The sequence below is a fragment of the Ranitomeya imitator genome, chromosome 7 (genome assembly GCF_032444005.1).
Source record: "Ranitomeya imitator isolate aRanImi1 chromosome 7, aRanImi1.pri, whole genome shotgun sequence".
NCBI lineage: Eukaryota > Metazoa > Chordata > Amphibia > Anura > Dendrobatidae > Ranitomeya > Ranitomeya imitator.
This window is the reverse complement of record NC_091288.1, coordinates 192,365,468-192,380,349: the sequence shown is the minus strand read 5'-3', so window position 1 is coordinate 192,380,349 and position 14,882 is coordinate 192,365,468. Positions and strand designations below refer to the sequence as shown.

General features: G+C 45.0%; 1 protein-coding gene across 1 annotated transcript; it reads left to right on the top strand.

The window, feature by feature from the left end:
* The first annotated feature begins 8,606 nt into the window (after positions 1-8,606).
* COX19 (cytochrome c oxidase assembly factor COX19) lies at positions 8,607-14,529 on the top strand. The gene is made up of 3 exons (XM_069734270.1): positions 8,607-8,763; positions 11,591-11,702; positions 14,225-14,529. Exons 1-3 carry the CDS (start codon positions 8,682-8,684, stop codon positions 14,310-14,312), a joined length of 282 nt encoding a protein of 93 aa, XP_069590371.1. The 5' UTR covers positions 8,607-8,681; the 3' UTR covers positions 14,313-14,529.
* Positions 14,530-14,882: the final 353 nt, after the last annotated feature.

Genomic DNA, 14,882 nt, shown 5'->3' with positions numbered 1-14,882 from the left:
CGGAGTCCTGTGTAGGTCATACACAGGATCCTCCGTGGCGGTAGGTAGAGGGGGGCAAAGGTTCGTAACCTCTCATCGGCTTGCTGGCCCAGCGGTCGTCGGCTGGGGCCTTCAGCAATGAGTGCGTCGCGATGTGTAATTGCCCTTCTCTACTTTGCAAATAATAAAACTGTGACCGACCTGTTCAACCCATCCAGGATTGTTGGTGTCTTTTATTACGGAATGGTGGGACGGGGGAAGGCACTGGTTACGACACACGGGTCTCTGCAGTCTGGTAGGCACGGTACTGTATAAGGTGCGTGCCTCTGACTGCAGAGCCCCTAAGGGATAGCTAGAGGGGAAATCAGTGCAGTGCCCAATTCCCCCCTCCCACTACCTCCCCAGGTGATGTCATTATTGGGACGCCCAGCGGACCAACCGGGGAGAAGAGGTGAGTCAGGCCATACCCTCTGGGGTTAAATTCTAGTGACCGGGCCAGGTTCTCCCTCTTTCCCCCCGGCTGACCCTTGGAAGCTGTTGTCCCACCCTCCCTCCCTTATAAACTGGTAAATGTACTGTGCAATTACTGTTAAAATGTTTTGAATTTTTAAATTTAAAAAAAAAAAGATTTCTGACGTTCTTTTATATACGTCACAGCAGTAGGTAGAGGGGGGCAAAGGTTCGTAACCTCTCATCGGCTTGCTGGCCCAGCGGTCGTCGGCGGGGCCTTCAGCAATGAGTGCGTCGCGATGTGTAATTGCCCTTCTCTACTTTGCAAATAATAAAACTGTGACCGACCTGTTCAACCCATCCAGGATTGTTGGTGTCTTTTATTACGGAATGGTGGGACGGGGGAAGGCACTGGTTACGACACACGGGTCTCTGCAGTCTGAGCTGGCACCAAAGCGCACTGTCAGTGCACAGTGACAGAATACTTGGTGAGCAAAGACCAGCGCCGCCCCTGCAAGTGACATCACTTAGGGGGGCGCTGTTGGTCTCTGCATGTTTGGTATTTTGACAATGCCCTATTACCAGCTCATTACTGCTGATCTGAGCAGGCAAGAAAGTGCGCTGTCATTGTGCACCTCAGCTACACGCTGGGAGGTAGCCGAACTCTATGTGTGACCCTACCCTGACATGTTCGTATTGAATTGCTATATGATCCAATTTCACCTCTGCAGTATTAATAAATGAATATGATATTACAACACATAATATTATATTATGGCACTGTGCAGGTCTACTCGCCCTATTTATTAATGCCTTACAAAGGATTAACCTATTTTTTTCTTATTGTAGGAAGGAGGCAAACACAATCTAAGACCTCTGGAGGTTTGGCAGCCTGTATTCAGTATGTCCCTCCACACGATGTGTTCTCCTTAATGAGCAATGATATTATTCTGTGCAGAATTATTCTCTGGCCTATTCTTTAGGTATTATAGCTATTAGCAGGAATAATGGATATTAAATATTTTGATGGCTTATATTTGTTCTCACAGGCAGGGCCGTATTTACAGTTCACCTTAGGGACTAATCCTGAATACGCCCCACTAAAAACACATGGAAATCAGTCACTTATCGTCATGATTTAATCGCTTCTGACCCCGTTGTAAGGACAATTGGACAACGTTAAATAATGAGATATACTGTGCATAATGGAAAGCAATATTATTTATCATCTGTTGTAATGCCGTGAAAATAATTCTCATCAATAGAACAATTGGTAAAAGTAAATGTCGCACATAGTGACATTTACATGTGGCATGGCCGACAGGCAGACAGCTAGGTCTGTGTTCAATGGTGTGGACTGTGCTGCCCAAGGGGCTGGTGCACTATTGGGAAATACGGGGCACACAGTGCTGCACCAAATTATGGAATTTGTATGTCTAGTTCAGTCCTATCACCAAAGAATAATAAAGAGTGACTGGATAACGCCCCAATACAGACACTGGATAACGCCCCAATACAGACACTGGATAACACCCCCATACAGTCACTGGATAACACCCCAATACAGACACTGGATAACACCCCAATACAGACACTGGATAACACCCCCATATACAGACTGGATAACACCCCAATACAGACACTGGATAACACCCCCATATACAGACTGGATAACACCCCAATACAGACACTGGATAACACCCCCATACAGTCACTGGATAACACCCCAATACAGACACTGGATAACACCCCAATACAGACACTGGATAACACCCCCATACAGACACTGGATAACACCCCCATACAGAGACTGGATAACACCCCCATACAGACACTGGATAACACCCCCATACAGTCACTGGATAACACCCCCAAACACACACTGGATAACACCCCAATACAGACACTGGATAACACCCCAATACAGACACTGGATAACACCCCCATACAGACACTGGATAACACCCCCAAACACACACTGGATAACACCCCCATACAGTCACTGGATAACACCCCAATACAGACACTGGATAACGCCACCATACAGACACTGGATAACACCCCCATACAGACACTGGATAACACCCCCATACAGACACTGGATAACACCCCCAAACACACACTGGATAACACCCCCATACAGACACTGGATAACACCCCCAAACACACGCTGGATAACACCCCCATACAGACACTGGATAACACCCCCATACAGACACTGAATAACACCCCAATACAGACACTGGATAACACCCCAATACAGACACTGGATAACACCCCAATACAGACACTGGATAACACCCCCATACAGACACTGGATAACACCCCCAAACACACACTGGATAACACCCCCATACAGTCACTGGATAACACCCCAATACAGACACTGGATAACGCCACCATACAGACACTGGATAACACCCCCATACAGACACTGGATAACACCCCCATACAGACACTGGATAACACCCCCAAACACACACTGGATAACACCCCCATACAGTCACTGGATAACACCCCAATACAGTCACTGGATAACACCCCCATACAGTCACTGGATAACACCCCCATACAGTCACTGGATAACACCCCCATACACACACTGGATAACACCCCCATACAGTCACTGGATAACACCCCCATACAGTCACTGGATAACACCCCCATACACAGACTGGATAACACCCCCATACACAGACTGGATAATACCCCCATACAGTCACTGGATAACACCCCCATACAGACACTGGATAACACCCCAATACACAGACTGGATAACACCCCCATACACAGACTGGATAATACCCCCATACAGACACTGGATAACACCCCCATACACAGACTGGATAACACCCCCATACACAGACTGGATAACACCCCCATAGAGAGACTGGATAATACTCCAATAGAGAGACTGGAAAACACCCCCATACAGACACTGTATAACACCCCCATACACACACTGGATAACACCCCCATACAGTCACTGGATAACACCCCCATACAGTCACTGGATAACACCCCCATACACAGACTGGATAACACCCCCATACACAGACTGGATAATACCCCCATACAGACACTGGATAACACCCCCATGCAAAGACTAGATAACACCCCCATACACACACTGAATAATACCCCCATACACACACTGGATAACACCCCCATACACACACTGGATAACACCCCCATGCAAAGACTAGATAACACCCCCATACAGACACTGGATAACACCCCCATACAGACACTGTTTAACACCCCCATGCATACACTGGATAACACCCCCATTCAGACACTGGATAATACCCCCATACAGACACTGGATAACATCCCCATTCAGAGACCCCATGCATTTTTTTTACTGACCACACATCTTAGGTTGGGTAAGCTCTTCCAGGAGTTGGCAAGTGGTGAAGCCAATGGTGATTTTGGCCTTGACATACAGTTAGGTCCATATATATTTGGACAGAGACAACATTTTTCTAATTTTGGTTATAGACACTACCACAATGAATTTTAAACAAAACATTTCAGATGCAATTGAAGTTCAGACTTTCAGCTTTCATTTGAGGGTATCCGCATTAAAACTGGATGAAGGGTTTAGGAGTTTCAGCTCCTTAACATGTGCCACCCTGTTTTTAAAGGGACCAAAAGTAATTGGACAGATTCAATAATTTTAAATAAAATGTTCATTTTTAGTACTTGGTTGAAAACCCTTTGTTGGCAATGACTGCCTGAAGTCTTGAACTCATGGCCATCACCAGACGCTGTGTTTCCTCCTTTTTGAAGCTCTGCCAGGCCTTCACTGCGGTGGTTTTCAGTTGCTGTTTGTTTGTGGGCCTTTCTGTCTGAAGTTTAGTCTTTAACAAGTGAAATGCTGCTCAATTGGGTTGAGATCAGGTGACTGACTTGGCCATTCAAGAATATTTCACTTCTTTGCTTTAATAAACTCCTGGGTTGCTTTGGCTTTATGTTTTGGGTCATTGTCCATCTGTAGTATGAAATGACGACCAATCAGTTTGGCTGCATTTGGCTGGATCTGAGCACACAGTATGGCGGCTCTGAATACCTCAGAATTCATTCGGCTGCTTCTGTCCTGTGTCACATCATCAATAAACACTAGTGACCCAGTGCCACTGGCAGCCATCATGCCCAAGCCATCACACTGCCTCCGCCGTGTTTTACAGATGATGTGGTATGCTTTGGATCATGAGCTGTACCACGCCTTCGCCATACTTTTCTCTTTCCATCATTCTGGAAGAGGTTGATCTTGGTTTCATCTGTCCATAGAATGTTCTTCCAGAACTGTGCTGGCTTTTTTAGATGTTTTTTAGCAAGGTCCAGTCTATCCTTTTTATTCTTGATGCTTATGAGTGGCTGCACCGAGCAGTGAACCCTCTGTAGTTACTTTCATGCAGTCTTCTCTTTATGGTAGATTTGGATATTGATACGCTGACCTCCTGGAGAGTGTTGGTCACTTGGTTGGCTGTTTGTGAAGGGGTTTCTCTTCACCATGGAGATTATTCTGCGACCATCCACCACTGTTGTCTTCTGTGGGCCCCCAGGTCTTTTTCCATTGATGAGTTCACCAGTGCTTTCTTTCTTTCTCAGGATGTACCAAACTGTAGATTTTGCCACTCCTAATATTGTAGCAATTTCTCGGATGGTTTTTTCTGTTTTCGCAGCTTAAGGATGGCTTGTTTCACCTGCATGGAGAGCTCCTTTGACCGCATGTTTACTTGACAGCAAAACCTTCCAAATGCAAGCACCACACCTCAAATCAACTCCAGGCCTTTTATCTGCTTAAATGAGAATGATATAACGAAGGGATTGCCCACACCTGTCCATGAAATAGCCTTGGAGTCAATTGTCCAATTACTTTTGGTCCCTTTAAAAACAGGGTGGCACATGTTAAGGAGCTGAAATTCCTAAACCCTTCATCCAATTTTAATGTGGATGCCCTCAAATGAAAGCTGAAAGTCTGAACTTCAACTGCATCTGAATTGTTTTGTTTAAAATTCATTGTGGTAATTTCTATACCCAAAATTAGAAAAATGTCATCTCTGTCCAAGTATATATGGACCTAACTGTATGTTGTTATTCAGGGTACATTGCAGAATAATATAAGTGAATATGGTCACAGTGGGACTGTTGAGTGTAAGTGGAAAATGAATCTACATCATTAGGATTTGAAGTGACTTCCACTCTAGGGTGGTGGCAAGCAGTCTATTGCAGCCAAAGATTGTGCTATGCTGCGATGTATTCAAGGTACAATGCAAGTGAATGGGGTCACATAGTGCCAGGCAAGCTTCCATTACCGTCACTCGTCAGTCACAAGTCATAACCAATCGAAGTTAGTTTATTTGCTACTTGGGTGTTGCAATTGTTCTGACTTGTGGTCCCTTTTATTTACATTATTACAAGCCGGCTGCTACGTTGCAAAATGTTTTGCAGTGCAAGGTGTGCCACCACCAAGAGAGCCATGTTGGTCCAGACTGGTCACATGCTGACACTTGTCACACGCCCTGTAATTTCCTTGTGACCTGTGGAGCTGGGGGCAGCACCAGGGGCACCAGGCCAAGCGTTGTGCCCGTAGCCACTGTGCCAAGGTTTCAATGTGCTAAACTATACATATACAGCAGATATGGGCACTGTATGGAGTAGGCTCAGTGGCCAAGTACGCTCCATACAGAGCTGGGGCAGGCTGTGTCAAACAGCTGGCATCTGAGTTTTGACATCAGCATTTAAAGGGAACCTACCACTCAATTAATTCTTCCCAAACCACAGGCAGTATGAATCGGTGACCGGCCGCTTGATTGCAGTTACTTATGGTTTTTGATGAAACGATCAGGCGTTTTAGAGGAAACGTAGTTTGAAGATCCGAGGACTATAGAGAAACAACTGACTAGTCTAGCGTGCCAGCCTTGGTCTGCTACGGGTGATTGACAGATCTCTCTCTGTGTACATATATAGGGATAGACCTGTGTATCCACTGGAGCGGTGTGGGGAGAAGCCATCCATGGCACTGGATTAGTCACATATCTTCCTATGGTTCCCATGTTTTCCATGAAAGTTTCGAAACGCTAGAGTGTTTCAGTGAAAGATTTACCCATCTGTGACTGTGTAGCCGGGATCTGATTGATGCTGCCTGTGGTTCAGTCAACATGAATGGACTGACAAGTTCCCCTTAGGCTACTTTCATACTAGCGTCGTACGACACACATCGCAATGCGTCGTTTTGCAGAAAAAACGCATCCTGCAAAGTTGTTTGCAGGATGCGTTTTTTTCTCCTTAGGCTTGTATTAGAGATGCATTGTGACGCATTGCCACACGTCGCAACCGTCGTGCGACGGTTGCGTCGTGTTGTGGCGGACCGTCAGCACCAAAAAACGTTGCTTGTAACGTTTTTTGGTGCGTTGTATCCGCCATTTCCGACCGCGCATGCACGGCCGGAACTCCGCCCCCTCCTCCCCGCAACTCACAATGGGGCAGCGGATGCGTTGTAGTAACGCATCCGCTGCCCCGTTGTGCTGCGTTGTCACAGGATGCGTCGGCCCGTCGCAGTGCGACGGGCCGACGCTGACGCTAGTGTGAAAGTAGCCTTAAATGGTTGGAAATGGGAATTCCTTGTAAACCCAGTTGGTTTGGCATGGCAGCCAGGGGATAGTCTACTGAAGGCCGTTTTTGAGACTGGGATTCATCAGAGATCAATAATCTTACAATATACTGCACTAATACAATATTTGCAGTGTGATCCACAAGCCACCGAGTAATCACAGGTTCAAGGAGCAAAGAAAATCTAAGAAACATGATAAATATGTTTAAAAAAAAAAATAAAAAAACAATATAAAACTTTATTTCACTCTTTTCCCAGAACAAAAATAAAAATCTAAAAAAAAAATTGCATAGTGCGTAATTGTATGAACTAATAAAATATCATTTATAGCAAATAGTAGGAGAATAGGGGTGGTAGTCAGCGCTGCCGATGTGGGATTCAAGGAACCAAAGGAAGATATTGGAATCTGACCGCCGCGGTTTATTCTCTACACGTTTTAAATTTGGACCAACTTCATTATATAGATAGAATCGTTCGGCCATGTTCACACGGTCAGTATTTGGTGAGTTTTTTACCTCAGAATTTGTAAGATAAAACCAGGAGTGGGTGATAAATACAGAAGTGGTGACGTGTTTCTATTATACTTTTCCTCTGATTGTTCCACTCCTGGTTTTGGCTTACAAATACTGATGTAAAATACTGACCAAATCCTGAGGTAAAATACTCACCAAATCCTGAGGTAAAATACTGATCGAATCCTGAATGTGTGAACGTGGTTAGATCAACTAAGGTTCTATGCCAGTCTTCACAAATATCATCTATCGCACACGGTGAATGCCATAAATGAATGACATAAAAATGGAAATTGCAGAATTTGTCAATTTTTTAGTCATTTAGCCTTTAAAAAAAAGCTTAATAACATGGATTAAGAAAGTCGTGTAGACCCCATTGATGATGAGGAAAACTACAGCTTGTGTGGCAAACAAAAAACCAAGCCCTGATACAACTCTACCAACCGAAAAATAATATCAAAAGCGAAGACTCGCCCAAATGTAAGGACCTAAGGGTGTAACTATAGGTGCAGGGATTGAAATCGCACTCAGGCCCTGGAGCGTAGGGGGCCCACAAGCTCCCTACTAAAAACCTGCAATTATTGGGGGCCCCGCTTGCGTTTTTGCCCACGAGCTTCAGGATACGATACGGCAAGGACCCGAATATACCTGGATCCGGCCGTAGAGCTCACAATATTTGACAAGAGCGTTTGGCTTTATTTTTTTTTTTTTAAATAAGCAAATCCTGACCCTAATTAATTACTGACAAGTTGCACAAATGTCTCTGTGGTCGCCTGATTTGGCTCTCGTATAATTATATGATGTTGCTACTCCGCCATCTAGTGGTCATATTAGATAGTTGCACAACCAAATACAAATAACTTCAAGGGAATTATCCTGACGCAAATTTATTTCCGCTGATGCTAGAACGGATCTGATAGCAGAAAGCAATCACACAGATAAAAGACGCAAGCAGTTTGATAAAGCTTCCATAATCAAGAGCTGACGCAAGCGCAGTACGGATGAAGCCGGTCACAAGGACTGGCAGTAGATATTACGCATGCGCAGTAAAGGTGTTTGAGCTCAGGATCGTCCATATTGGAAGAGGTCACAGGAAGTGTAAAGAGCTCTACGCTGCAAAAATGTCAACCGCTATGAACTTCGGGACTAAAACCTTTAAACCTCGACCTCCAGACAAGGGCTCCTTTCCTCTGGATCACCTCGGTGAGTCCATGTGAAGGATTAGCACCGTCGAAACTGGAGGTGACCGGCGTATAACCACAATACAGCTCCCTCTAGCGGCAAGACGTGGGGAACTGCAATCCGTCGCCCCCCAAACTGCTGTACAGCAGCAGCCAATCGGATTCCACTTTACTTTTTTTAGTGTCCCTTTGGAAAATGAAAGCAGTGATCTGACTGGCTGCAGTTTGGGTAAATGCTGCCACTTCATTCTTAGACTGAGCCCAGTGTGACATGAGCATGTCTGCGCCATTTCTAAGTCCTGGCCTGAATTGAGAGCGTTATAGGCCCCTGTATTAGTCTGGCCTGGACTTGACCGAGGGGAACATCGCCATGGAAAAATTATTTGAACCCTTTTTTTTTTTTTTTATAAGTCTTTTTATTCCATTTTTTGGGGGGATGCGAGCTGACATAAAAAATGACGCTCACGTGACCGTGACGTCATCGAAGGTCCTTCACTCACAGCATTCTTAAGGACGGAGGCAGACGTTCACAGCGGTGACAGCCAGGGTCCTTCGGAGGGGTGAGTATATCCATATTTTTTATTTTTATTCTTTATTTTTTACATGAATATGGATCCCAGGGCCTGAAGGAGAGTTTCCTCTCCTCCAGACCCTGGGAACCATGCGCACCGCACACGCCGAAGATGACTGGGAACTTATAGGAACTTCCGATTCCCAATATCACAAAAATATCGGAACTCGGTATCGGAATTCCGATACAGCAAATATCGGCCGATACCCGATACTTGCAGTATCGGAATGCTCAACACTAGTAGCGGTACTTTGTCTCCAGCAGTGCAGACATCCTGAGCATGCACTTTCGACATATAGGGTGAGTCTGTGCAATAGAGACCACAGCTGTGTGTTTAGAACATAGCACATCAGCCCTCATGCTGCAGCTCCTCCATCTCTCCCTGATCTGCTCTGTGTGTTAGTAATGAAGCTGCAGCTCCTCCGTCTCTCCCTGATCTGCTCAGCTGTGTTAGTAATGAAGCTGCAGTTCCTCCATCTCTCCCTGATCTGCTCGGCTGTGTTAGTAATGAAGCTGCAGCGCCTCCATCTCTCCCTGATCTGCTCAGCTGTGTTAGTAATGAAGCTGCAGCTCCTCCATCTCTCCCTGATCTGCTCTGTGTGTTAGTAATGAAGCTGCAGCTCCTCCATCTCTCCCTGATCTGCTCTGTGTGTTAGTAATGAAGCTGCAGCTCCTCCATCTCTCCCTGATCTGCTCTGTGTGTTAGTAATGAAGCTGCAGCGCCTCCATCTCTCCCTGATCTGCTCGGCTGTGTTAGTAATGAAGCTGCAGCTCCTCCATCTCTCCCTGATCTGCTCTGTGTGTTAGTAATGAAGCTGCAGCGCCTCCATCTCTCCCTGATCTGCTCTGTGTGTTAGTAATGAAGCTGCAGCTCCTCCGTCTCTCCCTGATCTGCTCGGCTGTGTTAGTAATGAAGCTGCAGCGCCTCCATCTCTCCCTGATCTGCTCTGTGTGTTAGTAATGAAGCTGCAGCTCCTCCGTCTCTCCCTGATCTGCTCTGTGTGTTAGTAATGAAGCTGCAGCTCCTCCGTCTCTCCCTGATCTGCTCGGCTGTGTTAGTAATGAAGCTGCAGCTCCTCCGTCTCTCCCTGATCTGCTCTGTGTGTTAGTAATGAAGCTGCAGCTCCTCCGTCTCTCCCTGATCTGCTCTGTGTGTTAGTAATGAAGCTGCAGCTCCTCCGTCTCTCCCTGATCTGCTCGGCTGTGTTAGTAATGAAGCTGCAGCTCCTCCGTCTCTCCCTGATCTGCTCGGCCGTGTTAGTAATGAAGCTGCAGCTCCTCCATCTCTCCCTGATCTGCTCTGTGTGTTAGTAATGAAGCTGCAGCTCCTCCGTCTCTCCCTGATCTGCTCGGCTGTGTTAGTAATGAAGCTGCAGCTCCTCCATCTCTCCCTGATCTGCTCGGCTGTGTTAGTAATGAAGCTGCAGCTCCTCCATCTCTCCCTGATCTGCTCGGCTGTGTTAGTAATGAAGCTGCAGCTCCTCCATCTCTCCCTGATCTGCTCTGTGTGTTAGTAATGAAGCTGCAGCTCCTCCGTCTCTCCCTGATCTGCTCGGCTGTGTTAGTAATGAAGCTGCAGTGCCTCCATCTCTCCCTGATCTGCTCGGCTGTGTTAGTAATGAAGCTGCAGCTCCTCCGTCTCTCCCTGATCTGCTCTGTGTGTTAGTAATGAAGCTGCAGCTCCTCCGTCTCTCCCTGATCTGCTCTGTGTGTTAGTAATGAAGCTGCAGCTCCTCCGTCTCTCCCTGATCTGCTCGGCTGTGTTAGTAATGAAGCTGCAGCGCCTCCATCTCTCCCTGATCTGCTCGGCTGTGTTAGTAATGAAGCTGCAGCTCCTCCATCTCTCCCTGATCTGCTCGGCTGTGTTAGTAATGAAGCTGCAGCTCCTCCGTCTCTCCCTGATCTGCTCGGCTGTGTTAGTAATGAAGCTGCAGCTCCTCCGTCTCTCCCCATGATCTGCTCAGCTGAACACAATGGAGAAAATTTATAATGGGCCGTGTACCGGTTTCCTGGCATTAAAAAGTTTCATATTTTGCAGAACTCTACCACTCTGGCTTTTTTCAATCAACCTTGTTGGAAAGATTGATAATACTTTGCAGCAGAAATTGCTGTAGACATCAGTTCATGGCACATGGGCAGCCCAAGATGCGCCTCCTGATAACTAACTTTGTCCTCCTCCATCGCTGATTTAATTAGGGATGGAGGCTGAAAACCAGTGTTGCATCAATGTCCTCCTATGTCCATGTTCTGTTTCTTTACATAAGCTTTTTCTTTGCAGGAGAATGTAAACCATTTAAAGAGAAGTTCATGAAGTGTTTACGGGAGAACACCTTCCAGAGCAGCCTGTGCCGGGAAGAGTCAAAAGAATATTTGGAGTGTCGAATGGAAAGGTGCGTCCTCTGTGATAGAAGAGTGGAAGGGTTGTCTGATCATTAACCTACAACATACTGACAATTTTTTAAAAAAAATGCAAATTTACTTAATTTTCTCTGTTCTCTGCAATTTTTCTCCATTTCTTGTTCGGCTTCTGTGATGCTTCATGTGACCTGGACGAAAAGTTAGAGTCATCGGGAGCAATGGAGAACAAATCAAAAAATGCTCTATCCCAGCCAGAATCATCGTCTTCCTTAGAGCCGGGACTGGACGTTCTGTGTTATACAGCCGGCATCGGCCTGTAACGCGAGTGACTGAAGCTAGCTTTGATTCCTGTGGTTAACCATTTATATGCTGCTGCCAACTACTGACCGCTGCATTTAAATGGTTTGGTTCCTTGTGGAAGTGTAAACCGGCTCCGATTGGCCTCTAAGCGGTATGACCTAAAGGTGCTGGGGGGCCACTATGGCAGCCAGGTGCCTACTAAAGGCCCCCAATGGAGACATCTTGGTTCTCTTGTGGCTTGTCTTCACAGGAGAGCACCAGTTTCACAACATATACTAATACTTGAAGACACAAAAAGAGCACAGCAAGGTCAAAAATACTCTGTTGTAAAAAAAAGTCACAGTAAATAAGCAAGTGCTAGTCAAAAAATGAAAAAAATACAGGGTATTTAGTTAATACGTATTTTTGTATATCACAGATCTGTCTATAAATTACAGGTTCAAGACACATATAGAGACAAAAATAATAAAGTGAATAGTGTAAAAAAGAATTCAAATTGACTATATTTGCTTAAAAATAATGACAAATGTAAAATATTTGGATTCACCACATAGGCAAAAGTCTTATTCAATCAAAAGATCAAATTATTTAATTTGTAAAGCAAAAAAAAAAAAATCTAAACCCCAGAATTGCCATTTTTCGATCAATGCACATCTCCCCCAAAAATGTAATAAAAACTGATCAAAAATACTTTATGTACCCTAAGATAGTATCAGTAAAAATGTCAGCTCAACGTTCAAAAGAACAAGCCCTTAGTAAGCTCCACTGACAGAAAAAAAGAGGTCAGAAAATAGAGGCACAAACCAACATTTTATTTTTTTACAACTTTTTACATTTTTTGTTTTTCACCGCTTAACCAAAAAAAAATGCTAGTTTGGCATCATCGTTAATAGTACTGATATGAAGAATTTTATTGCCAGGTAACTTTTATTACTTAATAATTGCTTTGAAACCATAAACCCCAAAAAATATTGTTGGAATAACTTATTTATGCTAGTGTACTGCACTTGGAATTTTTTTTTCTGGCTTCACAGAAAACAATGCATCATGTCATTCAAACGCATAACTCGTTAGTGTGTGTTATTGTTGCTAGAAAAATTAAGAGTTTTACCTCTTAGAAGGGGATAAAAAAAAAATGAGTGCAAAAATGAAAATTTGCCACGATGGGGCAGCTTTGTTACCCGCAATGCACAACACGTTCCAACCTCAGAGCAGGGTCTTCGTTTTGCATCTGATGAAGACCCATCTCTGGGGTTGTAACAGGTTTCACATGTGACTTATAAAGCTATTTAGCAGTTTCACTAGGGCTGTGGAGTCGGAGTCATCATAGCCCATTTTGGTGGAGTCGGAGTCATCATAGCCCATTTTGGTGGAGTCGGAGTCATGGAAATTGAGGAGGTGGAGTCGATGTCATGGAAATTGAGGAGTTGGAGTCAGAGGTTTGGCTTACTGACTCCACAGCCCTTTCGGAGTCGTGGAGTTGGAGCCCATTTTGGTGGAGTTGGTGTCATGGAAATTGAGGAGTTGGAGTCGGAGGTTTGGCTTACTGACTCCACAGCCCTTTCGAAGTCATGGAGTTGGAGCCCATAATGGTGGAGTAGGAGTCGGTGTCATGGAAATTGAGGAGTACGAGTCATTGTTGGAGGTTTGGCTTACTGACTCCACACCCCTGATTTTCACCATCGTTCGGATATTTGAGCATTTGCCTTCTTGGAGCTATTTCTTCTGGACTCATAGGAACTAGTGATGAGCGAGTGTACTCGTTGCTTGGGTTTTCCCGAGCACGCTTGGGTGATCTCCGAGTATTTGTTAGTGTTCGGAGATTTAGTTTTCATCACCGCTGCAGAATGATTTACAGTTATTAGCCAGCATAAGTACATGTGGGGGTTGCCTGGTTGCTAGTGAACCCCCACATGTACTCAGCCTGTCTAACAGATGTAAATCATTCAGCTGCGGCGATGAAAACTAAATCTCCGAACACTAACAAATTCTCGGAGACCACCCAAGCGTGCTCAGGAAAACCCAAGCAACGAGTACACTCGCTCATCACTAATAGGGACCTTCAGGATGGTTTCTAATGCCTGTAACATGGCTAGAGGCCCAGGGTCCCCACTAGTTGGACTTCCCATAGAAAGTGTGTTTGTTTGTTTGTTTTTTTTCCCACCCTGTATTTTTAAAACTCATTTAAAAATTTTTTATGTGAAGTTATGTTTTCTGGAATCTGTTACAAGCATTTTTCTTGTATTTCTTGCAGACAACTCATGGCAAAGGAGCCCCTGGAAAAACTCGGCTTCAGGGATCTTACAGATGATGCGGCCACAGAAGAGCAAAACAAGTTCTAACCTATTTAATACATGAACTATTTACTCCTGGAAATTTGTAGATGTTCTAAGGATATTCTGCGGAGAATGGACACTTTCACAAAGGCTCCTTTTTTATATTGTTGTATACATTCTTATGATTTTATTTCCTTCATACCATCAATGGCTGAGGAATACGGGAAGGGGATGAAAATGTTTTCATTGCCTCATAAGTAATAAATAATTTCTTCATGCTGTTCATCAATATTTTTATGGTCTGGACTCTACAATCATGGAGTCAGCAGAGCGTTGGTGACAATCCTTGCCCCCCATCTTCCCCTCTATAACGTTACGCATTCTCCCCTTTGTGGCTGAGTTCCTGCGGTTACTTCCACTTCTCAATAATGTCACTCTCAGGTGACGGGAGGAATATTTAGGCTATGTGCACACCTTGCGGATTAGGCTTAGGAATTTCTGGTGCGGATTCTGCCTCTCCTGGCAGAAAACGCACCTGCGGATTTGTCGCGTTTTTTGTGCGGTTCCGCAGCGTTTTTTGTGCGTTTTTGCTGCGGTTTTCTTGCTGATTTGCTGCGTTTTTTACCCCTGCGGTTT

Coding starts and splice junctions, on each gene's coding strand:
- COX19 (XM_069734270.1), top strand. CDS start 8,682: ATGTCAACCGCTATGAACTTCGGGACTAAAACCTTTAAACCTCGACCT. Junction 8,764..11,590: donor CTTTCCTCTGGATCACCTCG/GTGAGTCCATGT, acceptor TTTTCTTTGCAG/GAGAATGTAAACCATTTAAA. Junction 11,703..14,224: donor TTGGAGTGTCGAATGGAAAG/GTGCGTCCTCTG, acceptor TATTTCTTGCAG/ACAACTCATGGCAAAGGAGC.